This window comes from Lactuca saligna, chromosome 3 (assembly GCF_052625555.1).
Source record: "Lactuca saligna cultivar CGN05327 chromosome 3, ASM5262555v1, whole genome shotgun sequence".
NCBI classification, from domain to species: Eukaryota; Viridiplantae; Streptophyta; class Magnoliopsida; order Asterales; family Asteraceae; genus Lactuca; species Lactuca saligna.
This window is the reverse complement of record NC_136419.1, coordinates 38,235,656-38,251,529: the sequence shown is the minus strand read 5'-3', so window position 1 is coordinate 38,251,529 and position 15,874 is coordinate 38,235,656. Positions and strand designations below refer to the sequence as shown.

The following is a 15,874-nucleotide window of genomic DNA, read 5'->3' as shown; positions in this document are numbered from 1 at the left end:
AAATACAAATCACTCGGTTTATATTGATTAGAGATCAAATTAATAAAAAACCAAATTCAAAGGAGCATCCCAAAATAAAAAAATAATTTTAAGGAGACCCTAAACCGTAGGTACCACTTGTGTAATTTACGCTTATTCTTTTTATCAACTCGGCAAGAAGTGTTGAGACATTCATTTAATAATATCAGTACTTCGAAAACAACGCTAATATAATATAGTATATGTTTAATCAGATCAGCAAGAGCGTACTTTTTAGTCTTCCCTTGAACGTTTGAAGGGAAGAAAAAGGTAAGAAGTTTTTATGGTCTTTTTAAATTAATTATTTACTTCCATACACGTTTTGGTAATTAATTTGTAGGTATATATATAAGACTATTTGGATCCAGTAGCTTAAGTCTTCATTAGGCAGTAGCCACTGAAAAGGTCTGAAGAGAACTGAAAGATCGAAGACAAGAAGTCAAGAAGATGGTGAGGGCTCCATGTTTTGATAAAAACGGAATCAAAAAAGGTGCATGGAGCAAAGAGGAAGACAACAAACTAAGAGCTTACATACAGATATACGGCCATTCTAACTGGCGAGAACTTCCCAAGTTAGCTGGTTAGACCCACTTCCGAAAAATATAACAAGTTTTTATATGATTAATGCTTTTGTCTTACTTTATATTGTTCTTCCCTTTTCTTGTTTAGGTTTGTCTAGATGTGGGAAAAGCTGTAGGCTGCGATGGATGAATTATCTACGCCCAAACATGAAACGTGGAAATTTTACAAAAGAAGAAGAAGATGTCATTGTTGGTTTACATAAGAAGCTTGGAAACAAGTAAGTTCAAACAATTTTTATGCCTAGATTATGTTTATTTAATAGTGGACTTGTTGTTGATTAATGAAATTTGGTTGTTATATCTAAAGATGGTCAACGATGGCTGCACAATTGCCTGGAAGAAGCGACAATGAAATAAAAAACCATTGGCACACACATCTGAAAAACCAGGTCCGAAAAGATCAAACTGTGTTAAAGAACGAACAATTTGAAACCCTTGAACCTTTTAAAGCTACTCCCAGAGGATGTCAACAGGTGAAAAAACCCAACTTAAAAACCCCACAGGAAGTTGAAATTTTATTGGCAGTCTTAACATCTGAATTACCATCATCTTCTTCAACAACTGAATCGTCACAATGTTCGTTGAGTGTATCAGATTATGAAGTTCCTTGTGACGACGCTACACCACAGTTTTCTGAGTTGGCCGGAAATTTATGGTTTGATCAGCTCTTTTTACCGGACAACAATAGTGTCGTATTATCAAGTGAGACCATGTTCTCACCTTTCGGCTTGACCGACGACAATCTCATCTCTAAGAATTCTTTCCCGGATCGCGTCATGGATGATGTGCATTTTTGGTCAACCATAGATTTATATTTGTAATCAAGTCCGTATATTAATTAGTCGAGCATGGTCAACCATAGATTTATTTGTATTCATATCATTATTAAACTCTCTAATATAAACTAGGCTCATGTCAAAGGGAATAATCACCTGTACAAACCAATTTGGGGCGTGCCAAAGAGTTTTTGGAATCATTTTGAAGTTTCTAGCTTTTAGCTTTTGATAAAACGTTTTAATTTAAACAAAAAGTTTTGTTTGACAGTACGAACGTTTAGCTTTTAGTTTTAACAAAACGTTCTGATTCTAAAAGCTACTACATGTAGCGTTTAACAAAACGCTCATTAGCTTTTGAAATCAATTTCCATAATTATAAAAATATATTTATATATTTATTTATTTTTAATCAATTATTTTTTTATATAGTTTTATATATTTCAAAAGCTTCAAGCTATTTTTGACAAACATTCATATAACAAAGAAAAACTACAGCTACCCCCTACCAGCTACTAGCTACACGCTACTTGCTATCCGCTACCAGTTAACCGCTACCTGCTTTCAACTAACAACTATTTTTGTCAAACACACCATTGTTGTTCGGGTACAAAAATGGACATAAAGCCTTGAAAATCCAAGAAATTATGGTCAAATAAATAAAATTAACAATGATGTACGAAATGTAGAGCTACTAATTCACCAATAGTTATGTTTATTTTCAAATTCCTAAAATTAATAAGAATGTTCGTAAAAATCTGATTATGATGAAGTGTGACATCTCGAAATAATGGAGTTCTTGAAGTTTTGAAGAAATAAAGTTAACCGATAACCATCAAAAATAAACAAAATTTACAAAGTTACGGAGAATGCTTAAAATTCCATTATAAGTAACATAGATACATCATAGTTCATATTATGTTTATAAGAGGTGAAAGATTTCAGAATAAATAAAGAATTGTTTCGCACATCTAAAATAAACAAACCTCCTATCATTGAAACACTCACGATTCAAACTTGAGTCACTTGGTTAACTCACAAGCACATGATTTTATTTCTAACAACTCAATATTGAAAATATCATTAACATTTGAAATGAAAACATTCTCATTATACAAATATGCTAACCAAGCTAATTATATGAATACAAAACCAGACATTAAGTATGTAATGAAAACACATTAAAATTATATATACACTCCTGGTATTAGGTTAAAATGCAAGGAAACATATTAGAAACCAACGACACCACTAAACTATTCATCGCGTTTGAATGATGAACACATTAATTTCTATCAAACTTCTTCAATCCATGAATATGGAATAAGTAGGTGGTCAATTAGCGTTTCAACTTATATGAATTACATGATACTAAATTTATAATTGAGTATTATTACTTAAAATACACGTTGAATTGTACTGGGTAGAATTATAAAGAAACTAAGTGTAGTTAAGCCTTAACTAATATGACCAATTAAGTTTAAACGCACGCTCTTATCTTTGTCACTAAATACTATTACTAAAGGCATATGAGGAAGTTATAAAATATGGTTCAATAATTATAAATCTAAGTCCATGAAAACTATGCTTAAGTCTAAGGAAGCTTCGTACTTGCAAGAAGTGGTAACATTTGTATTTATCCGTACAATTCGTCTATATCCCAATACTTGTATATATGTTTACAATTGTATTGTGGAATTCCACAAGTTTACATATGAAATATATTAAGTTATATTAAGTTACATGTACAAGCAATAAATGTACAAGCAATAAATATCTATACGTGGTACCAGTAAATAATGTATTCAAAATTCATATAAAATGATAAACATCGAAATATAACTAAAAATATTCAATTTGGTTGACATTAATTTGAAGTGTCAAAGAGTACATAAACAATGTAAATTATGCATGTAACGCCAGGTTCTTGGAATGAATTTTAATTAAGATTTATTTAGTTTTGTGCAAGAACTCGATGAGTTGGAGGTCCAAAACTCGTCGAGTAGGAATGGATTTTTTTGGACACAGATTATAAAGTCTACTCGACAAGTAGGGATGTCAGAATGAAACCCTAATTTTCAGGATTTTGCTTCTTGATAACAACTGTGGCCTCCCTCATTGCCCCCTCGGTCTAGTAAAACCCTAATACGTGATTCTAGACCATTTGGAGTGTTTGTGAGTGTAAAGAGAGTGTTTCCTTGGTGCTTTCTTAAAGGAGTTGAAGTTAAAGGTGCTTGGTTCAAGGGAGAGGTTTTGGATCAATGTATTTCTCTGTTGAGGCTGCCATATTAAGGTACAAAGTCGAGAATTGGTTGTTTATTTGATAGATCCCTTCTTTAAGAAGTTTAAGGGTCTTTAGTAGCTTGTTTAGGGTCTATTCTTGGATATGTGCATGTCTTAAGGTTATGACTTCAAATCTAGACGTCCATAGCCTAAAGAGACTTGAAGTTGCTAGCTTTATCAAGTCTTGGCCCTTCTCCATGCCATAGACATCTTATAAAGCTTAGATTTTGTGTTTTTACCTTCATGACACCATACATGGACGTAAATTTAGCAACTTTACATGATATATCAGCCCAGGGGACCATATCTATGGTTTGGAAGCATTGAACTCGATTGGAAGTGACTGAATGGATTTAGACTAAGAGATCTTGACGAGTTGTTCTTCCGACTCGGCGAGTTGGATCGTGGTCCCCCGACCTTTTCTGTTACTGAGCAAACTTGATGAGTCTAGGAGATGACTCAACAATTCAGATACTTCATTGCATTTGAGGTGAGTTACCTTCTAGTAGAAGTAAGTCGAAGGCACCAATATCAACCCATTAGTAGTTCATTATAACTGAGTTAATCGTTTTTGTGATAATTGCCTGGTATCCCACCATCTGTTATGATGTATGTGCTAATATGCTATGATATTATGTGATAGTGGTAGGAGGGGTTGGATAGTCCTTGGATACCAGTTGAAAGAGACCGAAGGCGTAGGCTAGCTCCCAAATATGTTAGGCAGTTACCAGTTGAAAGAGACCGAAGGGGTAGGACAACACCCATATATAAGCAATAGGAGAACTGTATGTATATGCTAGGATATAATGTGGTAGTGGTAGAGGTGAAACAATCCCTGGATATAGGTTGAAAGAGACCGAAGGGGTAGGCCAACACCCAAATATGCTAGGCAGTTACCGGTTAAAAGAGACCGAAGGGGTATGCCAGCACCCCAATATGTTAGGCGGTTACTGGTTGAAAGAGACCAAAAGGGTAGGCCAATACCCAGATATGTTACGCAGTATGTTATTGTATGGTATGTGGTATGATGGGGGAACTCACTAAGCTTTGTACTTACGGTTTCAGTTTTGGCTTCAGGTACTTTTTCTTCGAAGGGAAAGGAGTCAGCATGACTGCATCGCATCACACCATTATTTTCCACACTATGATGTTCTTGGGATTCGTTCTCTGACATTATTATGATTTGTTTTGAGATATATGACTTTCGGTTTTTATGATATGGGACAACTCAATCATTCTTTCAATAATCTGTTTTATGAATTATTAAATTAAAAATCGACTTTTTGGTCTAGGATTTTGGGATGTTACAAGTTGGTATTAGAGCATAGGTTTCAGGGATCCGAACACATTTCGGGTGTGTCTGATCTCAAACTAAGGAATTGGTATAAATTTTTTAAAAGAAAAACCGTTTTTACAAAAAGATTTTGAAAAGAGAAAGAACAAGTAGTGTGATGTGTGCAATCGATCAAGCATAAGTAAGCTTTCCCCAAGATACCCATACATGTTTACTATGATATATGACATGATTATGAGAACTAGATCTATGCCAGATTAGGGCTAAGGATCTAGGAAGGATGCCTTATCTGTTGGAATAGTGTCTAAGGCTGTAACTATATTAGGCAAGTATTTGACCCGATTGTGCATGGTCCTTTTGGGTTTCCTTCACCATAGCAACTTGGTAGGATGATTTATTATGAGAGAATAGATATTATTAATATATTATGAGAATAATATAATGAATAATGTTATTGTTATTTAGTTAATATAAGTCATAGATTAATTAGTATTAATTTAGTGACTTAAAGAGATTAATTAAATAAAAGGGTATAAACTGTCAATTGTTTGATAGTTACACTTTGGGCCGTAAATCCTTTTATGAAAGAGGGTGGACGATTTCTAGGGCTAAGGATAGCCATAAAATCGTCCATGGCTTATCTATGGAAGGGATTGGGATTGCTTAGAGTCTAAGTTATCCAATTAGGGTTTAAGGGTGAAACCCTAGGGGCCTTACAAGTATAAATAGACCCCTTGGGATAGGAAATCGGCACCTCCTCTACAGCAAGGATACCCTGGCTGATTTCCTCCTCTCTCCTCTCTCTCAAATCATTCTCTTTGCTAATTGGTGTTTGTAAGCCATTAGAGGAGTGACAATTTTGACTCTAAAGCTCCAAGAACAAGAAGATCAAACAAGTGTTTCAAGGTATGATTGTAACTCTGGTTTTGTGTTGTTCATATACCTAATTAGCCATTAGGAGTCTTGGATTCAATGCATGTTTAATTAGAGAAACCTAGATCCAAGCATTAGGGTTTGTATGTGCACATATGAAAGTTCTTATGTACAAAACCCATCATTATCTGCCTATTGTATGAGAACTGCATGCTAGATTAAGGCTAAGGATCTAGGAATATGCCTTATATTCCTGCTATATGTGCTTATCGAACTATATGATAGTACTGACTAATTAGTGATATGATAGCCTGGATATGATATGCTTGGTTTGGGTTACTCAATTCTCGAATGTTGTTTGCTTTGTGCTTTCAGGAGTCCTATTTATCTTTTACTAACTAGTAAACGAATATATTAAGTTACATATTATGAGGACTAAATAATTTAAGAAGGTTCGATCTAGCTCTATTTCGCAACTCTTGTTTGAGTCCAACTATTGTAAGGCAGGATCTCTCATTCGAAGAATTATCTCATCTTAGTAATATGTAATAGTATTCGTGGGCTAGTTAGAGGGAGGTAGTAGGACTTCTTATGCAGATGATGGCGGAGAGTGAGTCGGAGATTACCCTAAGGTAAGCCTGTGATGAGATTACCATGTGGTGTAGTAGTAGTGAAAGGGACTTGGTGGAGTCAAGGTAATTCTTGAGGAAAGTGCGGATAGATGTGGAAGGTAGTATGGATCCCAACTGCTAAAATCAGAGGATCCATACTCGAATCAAGGAAGGTTGTGATTAAACCAAGGAATGTGTGTGAGAATGAAGTCTCTCACTAATATGTATGTCCCTGATGATTGTGTGATTTATTTCAAAATGGTGGTGACACATCAAAAAGCATGAGGTTCAGGGTCTGAGTCACGTTCGGGTATAGATTTTGAGCGAATTGACGATGGATTGTGCAAGTTCATCACATCTGTGATTACGAGAGGCATCCTTGAGGCGACCCCGATGATTTTCGGGTCCATCAAGGAAGGGATCATTGAGATGATGGAGGATCGCCTCAAGGCATTCTGGAGTGACATGGCATCTAGCCAGTTAGGGACGCGCACACTCTCCTTCAAGGACTTCAGGGGATGTAGTGTGCCAGACTTTCACAGGGTGAAGGACCCCATTGTTGCCATTGGATGGATTGCAGACATCGAGTCTTCACAGTTGATGAGCTTCTTCCCTGAGGGGTAAAGGTTTGGTATGATGCAGTATGTTTGAGAGATAGAGCTAGAGACTAGTGGGAGGCTGTTAGTGACTCCTTGGGAGCACCATCCATTAAGGTTATGACCTGGTCAGACTTTGTGACTAGATTTCAAGCTAAGTTCATACTAGTTGTGGAGATTCAGTAGCTAGCAAGGGAGTTTCTTGATATAAGGCAGACGACTGAGATAGTGGCAGAGATTACCGACAAGTTTAAGGAGAGTGCCTTACCGGTGCCTCAGTATGCGGGTGATTAGGAGATGCGGAAGACCTGGTACCATGACATGTTGAGAGCTAACATTCGGAAATATGTCAGCTACTCATCATGTTAGGCCTTGGAGGACATGATATCTAGGGTGAAAGAGAGGGAGATTGACAATGAGCACTATAGGAAGAGGAAGGCGGAGACTAGGCAGGCGAATGGGATTTCGGAGAAGAAACCGAAGGGATTGGACTATAGGTCAAAGGGCCAGAAGGGCCAGCGCTGCTGTGAGAAATTGCAAGACACATAATGGAGCTTGCATATTAGGGGGATTATGTTGCTATAAGTGTCGCAAGCTTGGGTACTATAGAAGGGATTGTATTGCTCCTACCCCCACCCTTCAGACATCAGACCTAATTTGCTTTCATTGCAGTCAGAAAGGCCATAAAAATTCCAACTGCCCAAGATTGGTATCAACAACACCAGTGGTGGTGCCAACTCCAACAACTCTACGTATCACGAATGGCCGACAGGGAAACACATATGTTTTCAGTTTTATGTACTCTAACATCCTTATAGTGTAGATACAATCCTAATGCTCTGGATCTAAGTTTTCCCTAGTTATACATGCAACAAAAATATCCAAAGCATGATGCCTACAACTAGCATACAATTTGATATTTGAATCATAAAAATAGATTAGATAATTACCACTTTGTTGTAGCTTGATGTATTTGGCCTTTTAGAACTTAGTGCCTCAAATGTTGCACCTCTAATAGAATCACAAGACACCATGAATAATTGGAGGACTTGAGAAAGATGTTTAGAGACACAAAATCGGTTATGGTTCTCTAAGAACACATAGGTCACAATATTAGGGTTTAGGGAAATACATATATAGTGTATAATTTCAAGAGTCATGTGAACCCTAATTTTTACACTTAGGTTTATGATCCAATAACTCACATGGACTAACTCTTCATGGACTCTTACATAAACTTAGTCCATCATGGATCAATAGCCCAAACAATATGTATCACTGATTTACATATTATACTTACAATATATTAAGAAATCACGAATAACCTCTTTCTCAAATACCCTTGCTATTAGATTGTTCAAGTGAATGCAACCCAAAAGGATCATGCTACTATTGGGTCAAGTACATACCAATTATAGTTATTGGCTTAGACACCTAATCCAATAGTCCCCCACTTGATTAAAACCCACTGTTGAAGTCTGACCTAGTCAATGACGCATCCGTTAGATAAGGAATTATATATTCCTCCATTCTAGATACTGTGTAATCTGAGACATGGATTATAATCACTCTCTTTGTTCATGTGTGGTTTTCTGATTTCCGATTTATCACGAATGGTTAATTGAACAAATCAAATCAGTCCAAGCTTGGCCAAGCGCTTAGGGTTGTCATTACGAAATCATCAAGGGGTCCACATATATCGATTTTATCCGTCTAAGGGTAAAAGAAATAGATTAACTTCGACTCATATGCTTTCTCTATTTACTCATCAAATCACACAAAATAAGATGTTATACAACACCAAGTTACTGGTGCGTTTACATATTATCAATGTGCAACTAACTTGTAAACTGCAACAATATGTCTCTGTTTCAAGAATATAAGATAGTATCATCTCTCTAATCACTCGTGATAAAACACATCAAGTGATTCTAAGACTCGATTTTGTAGTATGACTTTGAGACAAAATTTTGGAACGAAGTATGGCTCACCTTAATTGATTTAACCATTTTAATAATTCTTGATTCCTCTGCTTAGCCATACAAATGTATTAAGGTGTCCTTAGATGATAAATTGTGAAATGCTTTTCATAATCATTAAGATGACCATAAAACACGATACTAAAGTACTATCCTTTCGTTTCAGATTGGAGAAAATTTTATCTTTCTTCCTAATTGATTCTTCTTATTCGTTCTGCTATACATTGGAACTTTTTTCAATGATTCAGAAGTACGCTTAATCTTGTAAGCATAACCATATTTACTAACTTTAGTAAATCATGATGAATAGTCTTATCGTTCTTTGTGGTGGACCTGGACCAGTACATAACAATTTGTACTAGATTCCTTAGTCCTTCACTTGATTCACATATACACGTGAACAAGGAATTAATATTAATTTCCCAAAGATGGAATTTCTCATTCATCATGCAATACAAGTTGCATGATTCCAAGTTTCTGTCCAACTGAAACTTTGGTGATAAGAATCTTTCCTTATTTGGTAAATCTTGACACTACTACAAACAAAAGAATCAAATCCATTTTCAACATTGCTAACAATAGAAACATACAAACATTAATTTTCACAAATGTCATTGCAAGGAGATATAAGATAAGATAAAATCAAAACTTTATTTATGTATATAATGCAGAAAAACATTTCCTTACAATGCAATTACAATATGAAAACTATGTTACTACATATTTCTAAGCAATATATCACAACTCCTAAGCAGCAGCTCAAGAATCCGATCATCGAACTAGGCGATCAAAATCCATCACTTCGTGATCAGGTTCAAATTACTCTTCCTTTAAGTTTCCTTTCTTTTCTTCGATTCTACAAAACATCAAAATGTAATAAATTAACATCATGTATTCAGAATCTCTAAATAGGAACTTAGTAGAGTTAGATAGCGGACTTACCTAAAGTAGATTCATACACTCTGACTTTACCATCATTATGGTCCTTCAGGTAGATACGATAGCTTCGCATCCAATGTCCCTTCTCTTCGCAGTAGAAGCAAACAAAATTTTTGGAATGACACATATGATAATCTTAGACTTAGTCTTCTCCTTACCATTTGGTTAAACGACTTTACCATGGCCAATTCCTTTCTATCGGGAAGAGAAGACTTTTCTGGACTTCCAATGTTTCTATTGTTAATGTCCATGGAAGTTTTGGAGGTAGATCTTCTAATCAAAACTGTTTGACCAATGCACCAAATCAGTTATGATATAGCAAAAATTAGCAGACAGGTAAGATTAATAAGGTCACATCACGGTCTATCATATAGTAGTCTTTAACAAACTGACTATACAACTTGGGAAGTGACTGAAGAACCAAGTCAATACCTAACTTCCTCGACACAATAACTACTAACATTTCGAGCCTGTCAATGTATGAATTCATCTCCAAGACATGTGCACACACAAACCTTCCATCTTGTTGTTTTCTAGCCAATAGGGCTTGAGTGACCTTGAACTTTTCAAGTCAACAAAATTGTGGGTCAGGGAGAATTATTGGAGGAGGTGGAGGAAGTGAAGCATGATTTACATCTCCTCGATCCAATCGTGGGACATCATCTTCATGAGGAAAGCTTTTTCCAAAAGATTCGGGAAGACCATAGTTGTTAGAACTAGACATCTAAAATAGAGAAACTCAATTTTAGTTTATTTAAGTACTTAATATAACACCCAAATGAAATATTAAGGCTAGGACCCAACACAGTAATTTACAATTTGGAAGAGGGATGTCGTTATCCAATTGCAAACTATTTGTTAGTAGGTGAACGATGATTTACCAATTCCACCACGAAACGAAATTTTTAAACAAATTAAGTTTTAAATGAAACTCGTAGATCTTTTGAGATTCATTGAACTTTTTAATGGCATGTTTAATCTCGATTATGCCCTTCAAGTTTGTAACTGGGATACCGTGGATCATAAACAAGGTGTGAATAACCATGCAAATTAGCTTGGTACTCTCGAAGTTATTTATCACCTAATCAATGATCAATGTGCAGGTTAACCACACACACTCCATTGATCTATGGAAAACCACGATCTACCATTTGCCACCCTTACTAGTCCAAGTTAGCGTGCTGGTTAACCACACACGCTTCACTAACGACTTGGCAAGGTGCAAAGTGCAATTTCATGGAATATCATCAAATTCACTTTTTTCCTAAAGTAACTAAGATTTGGGAATTTATAAAAGTATTTAGTTACTTTATTTGATTATACTTTAATGGAAGTTTGTGTCCTATCCTACCTATTCGGCTAACGACCATCCACTAGTGAAGAGTACGGTGAGTAAGAGTGGACACCCATTCAATTGCCATTTTATAGGCAGTTTCCTTAACTACCCCCTTATAGACTAGCTTCGTGAATGAGGTCTAGTAACAGTAAGATTGACCTTTTAATTATACATATATAATATATGAAACTTTTAAATTCATATAGTATAAGGGTGCATTTTAAACTTTTAAAATACTAGGTGGTTTAATCTATTAATCAATTATATTCTTTATTTAATTAATCTTAAACCATGTTATCATGGATTTATTAATCTTCTATTTTAATTAAACACTTTAATTAATTTAATATAATTCATAAGTGGCAATTTGAACTTATCAAAAGAAAATCATCAAGGTTCAAAATATAAAAATTCAAATTAAAAACTATTAAATTAATTTTTTAGTTATGAACCCAAGAGTTGCACATTTTGAAAACTTTTCAATATTCCAAAAATGTGACTTTTCAACTTTCAAAACTTGAGGGCAACTTTTGTAACTATTGAAAAACCCTTGAGTTCCAAACTTGATGACAAGATTTGTAACTCCATAAAAGACTTTTGAGTTCCAAAATGTCACACCCCCGAACCAGACGGAGGAAACATCCGGGGGCTTGTGCGTGACTTCATCTTGAAATATCATTATAGTGAATATAACTGTAACATAACATCATCATCATCACACATGTAATATAACAACATTCATTGTTTACATCGAGTATTGTGTTTGAATATTACATGCCAAAATAGTAAGAGTATGGTGAAACAAAATATCACACAATATCCATCAATTTGTTTCGTTCATCCTGCTTCAACGATTTCCTAAGAATACAAGTTATTTTGAAAAACGGTCAACATAAAAATGTTGGTGACTTCATAAGTATGTTTGTGAAAATGATTTGTATAACTTTGAAAACCACCAGAAAATCCGATATTTTCTGAAAACTGTTTAGTGTGTTTGTGTTAGATCTTGTATTAATGCATGTATGTTATTGTTTATTTGACTAAAAAGGTAAAGAGAATGTAGAGAGAATGTAAGAGCATGTAAAGAGAATGTTCCTAGACAACCCAATGTTACCTAAAAAATAAGGTCTTCTGTAAACTTCATAACGTTAATTCCTCTAAGCGAGCCATCATAACCATACTAAATAATGACAATTTCACCTGTCTTGGCGTCGTTGGACGCCGGTTTTGACTTTGATTATAAGGTTTTCGTCACCCCAGACTGAATTAGTCTAATTGTAGCGAACAGTTGAGGTGTGGGGTGTCAACCCCGTATAGATCTATACACAAATCCCCATTCTCTCTCCAAGAGACTCTGGTTATAACTACAGGCTACGATCGTACACTTAATAGGTGCCAACCGACAAAAACTCGCTATATCCTTAATCGAATTTACGCGAAGAAAAAGGTATAAACTCATTCCAGGACCAATGATCCACGTAAGTGAACCACTAAGGCATCGCTAAACATGTAAATCATTTCAAGACCCAAATGGAATGAGATTATATAACATGGGCCCGAAATATATATGAAAGGACAACTAGGGCCCATTTCACATCTAAAGTATTTACAGGCCCAAATGGCACACAAATAGTATCCAAGGTCCGTCGCACATGTTAATGGGTCAATGAGGCCCAATAAACATATAAATTGTATACATGACCTATCACACATAAAAATGGGCCACTAAGGCCCAATAACCTAGAAAATGATCAAATTAAATCTGTTTATTAGTTTATCGTTGGTTTTGGTTCATGTATTCACTAAAATATCCAAAGAAAGAAAAACACATATAAAACTCATTCCTGAGCCCAATAAACATGTAAGTGGACCACTAAGGCCCACTATACGTGTCTATTATTTCCAAGCTCAAAGGAATGTGAATGTCTATCCTAATCCCAATATACATGTAAAAGGACACTAAGGCCTACTAAACATGTATATTATTTTCCAGACCCAATAAGGATATGAATATCGTTTTTAACCCGTTTGTTTTTGTTTTGTTTGTTTTAGCTTGATTATTTACAAAGTTGATATAAAAAGCCCACTTTTTGTAAAAATGACGTTCTTGGTCCAATAAGCCAAAAATTTAGGATTTAGGGCCCAATTTTTGTAAGAATAACACTTTAGTCTCCATTTTGTTCAAAACATGTTTTGATGACTATTTTGTAGTAAAAATAACATGTTAAAACCCATTTTTGTCAAAATTAACATTCTTGGCTTAATTTTTGTGAAAATACACATTTTCTGGTTTTTGAGCTTTTCCGACCTAGTTGTTTGAAAATTTGTAGAAAAATCATCGTAAGTTGAAACTTGAATCCGTAAACTCTCAAAGTTTAGAAATTGTGTATACTTTGTTCACAAATTTTCTCATAATTTTAATGGCTTCTAACAAGTGTTAAATTGCTCATTTTCACAGGTTAGTTCGAAATTATTTCAAATCTGATAGGCCGTTTTGTAAAATTCGCCAAAAAGTGTAAACAAATCGTATGAAAACTTGCGAGTAGTCATTTTAAAGGTATAAACCTGAAATTTATCCTTGTAAAACAGTTTTGAAAAATACTTCCATTAAGAGGGTCAAAACGGTCCGAGATTGGACCAAAACTTTCCTGTCAAGGGCAGTTTTGTGAGTTTAGTTTATAGATCTTTGAACACAACACTCATTTTTGCTATATCAAGTATACAAATCCCAGATCTACAATTTTACATGTATTATATGTGATAAAATATACTTTTCTCATGATTCATATGAAGATACTAGTGATACACTTCAAGTTTCTTAACATATTTTTAGATTGGTGAAGAAATCAACACATAAGCACCAAATGTTTCAAGAAAACACACATAATCATGCATCTATACATAGATCTACACATATGACTTGTATTCTCCCCCTTAAAACAAGTGAAAACAAAAACCAAGGGGGTATGAACTCACCTTGGGGTTGATGGTTTGGTTTTTGGATGAAGAAAGTGAGAGATTTTGGCCTAGCTTGCTTCTTGAGAGGATCCTCAAAACTATGATGTTTCTATTAGTATAAACAAGAGATTTGTGATGTTTATAGGAGGATCCAATTATAGACGAATTTATCCAACTTGAGGGTGAAGTAGCTTACCTAGTATGTGAGTTTGATGAAATTTCTTGTGCACACACACCCACTCATTGGTTTATGGAGAAAATGGAAGAGTTCTTGAGGTTTTTGGGAGTGAAAGGAAACTAGAATGATTTTTGGTGAGGGAGAATGGCCTTAGGCCGAGATTAAGAAGAGAGAGGGAGGGGAGAGAAGTGAGGTGACATTGCATGGATGTCCACCATGCAATAAGAAGGTGGCATCCTCACAAATTTCCCATAATTTCCAATTTTGTTTTTATTTCCTTCACCATTCTTATTTCTTTTCTTCTTTTTGTTTTATTAAACATAGGCCTATTTGGGCTAACGAGAGAGGAAAGGAACCATCTTGGGTTCATACTCGAATTTATGAGGCTCAAATAACATTTTTCGGCCCACTGGGCTTCTAGGGATGTTCACGGCCCAAATTAGCATAAAGGAATGGATTTGAGTCCATTAAAGCTAATTGAATTTGTTATGGCCCAATAAGGCCCATTAGAGGTAGAATGAATCATTCTAGGCCTAAAGTAATCAAGTTGAAAGTTTATTGGTTCGTTAGACCCAATAAGAGAATCCTAGTCCATAATGAACTTGAGTCAGAATTTCAAGGGTTTCCAACCCTTATTTGAACCTATGAGATATATTTGAATGAGAATGAAGTATAATATTCACTTAGAGTACAAGTTATTACACTAGGTGAATGATTGCATGAGAGTAGAATTTCCTAGCAAAAATGCTAGTTGTGACACAAAACATGATGGAAAGTTTTATAAATCCTAAAATATTTAGATCAAATTTTAAAACCAATAAAATAATCATAATTTTATCTTTTACAAATTTGACTTAATGCAACTCTTATAGCAAGATAACTTCAAATCAAAATATTACAAACAATCAGCTTATCATATAAACTAGTAATAATTTCATGATTTGACAATTTATCTTTTAATAAGATGGGATGATCATTACCATATTAGAAAAAATGAATTTTAACAGTCCAAAACAGTTTTTTGGTAATAATTCTAATCCAAAACTTGGCCAAAAAACTGTAAAAATCGTCCACTGAACAGTCACCACGTCATGGCAACTTTGACCATGTCGTGCTGATCATGCGAATTCCAAAAAAAAAAGATCTTTCTTGTTTTGAACAATTAACCAAGCATCAATATAACAGAAAACTACCATTGGCTCTGATACCACTATTGGGTTTTTATGTACTCTAACATGCCTATGGTGCACATACAACCCTAATTCTTTGGATCTAAGTTTTATGTAGTTATACATGCAACAAAAGTATCCAAAGTATGACGCCTACAACTAGCAAACAATTTGATATTTGAATCATAAAAACAGATTAGATGATTACCTCTTTGTTGTAGCTTGACTTATTTGGCCTTTAAGAACTTAGTGCCTCAAATGTTGCACCTCTAATGGAATCACAAGA

At 34.9% G+C, this 15,874-nt stretch overlaps 1 protein-coding gene across 1 annotated transcript; it reads left to right on the top strand.

Annotated features, from left to right (window-relative positions):
* Positions 1–346: 346 nt before the first annotated feature.
* LOC145033568 (uncharacterized) lies at positions 347–1,575 on the top strand. Its single transcript, XM_078982158.1, has 3 exons — positions 347–598; positions 688–817; positions 907–1,575. Exons 1-3 carry the CDS (start codon positions 466–468, stop codon positions 1,418–1,420), a joined length of 777 nt encoding a protein of 258 aa, XP_078838284.1. The 5' UTR covers positions 347–465; the 3' UTR covers positions 1,421–1,575.
* Positions 1,576–15,874: the final 14,299 nt, after the last annotated feature.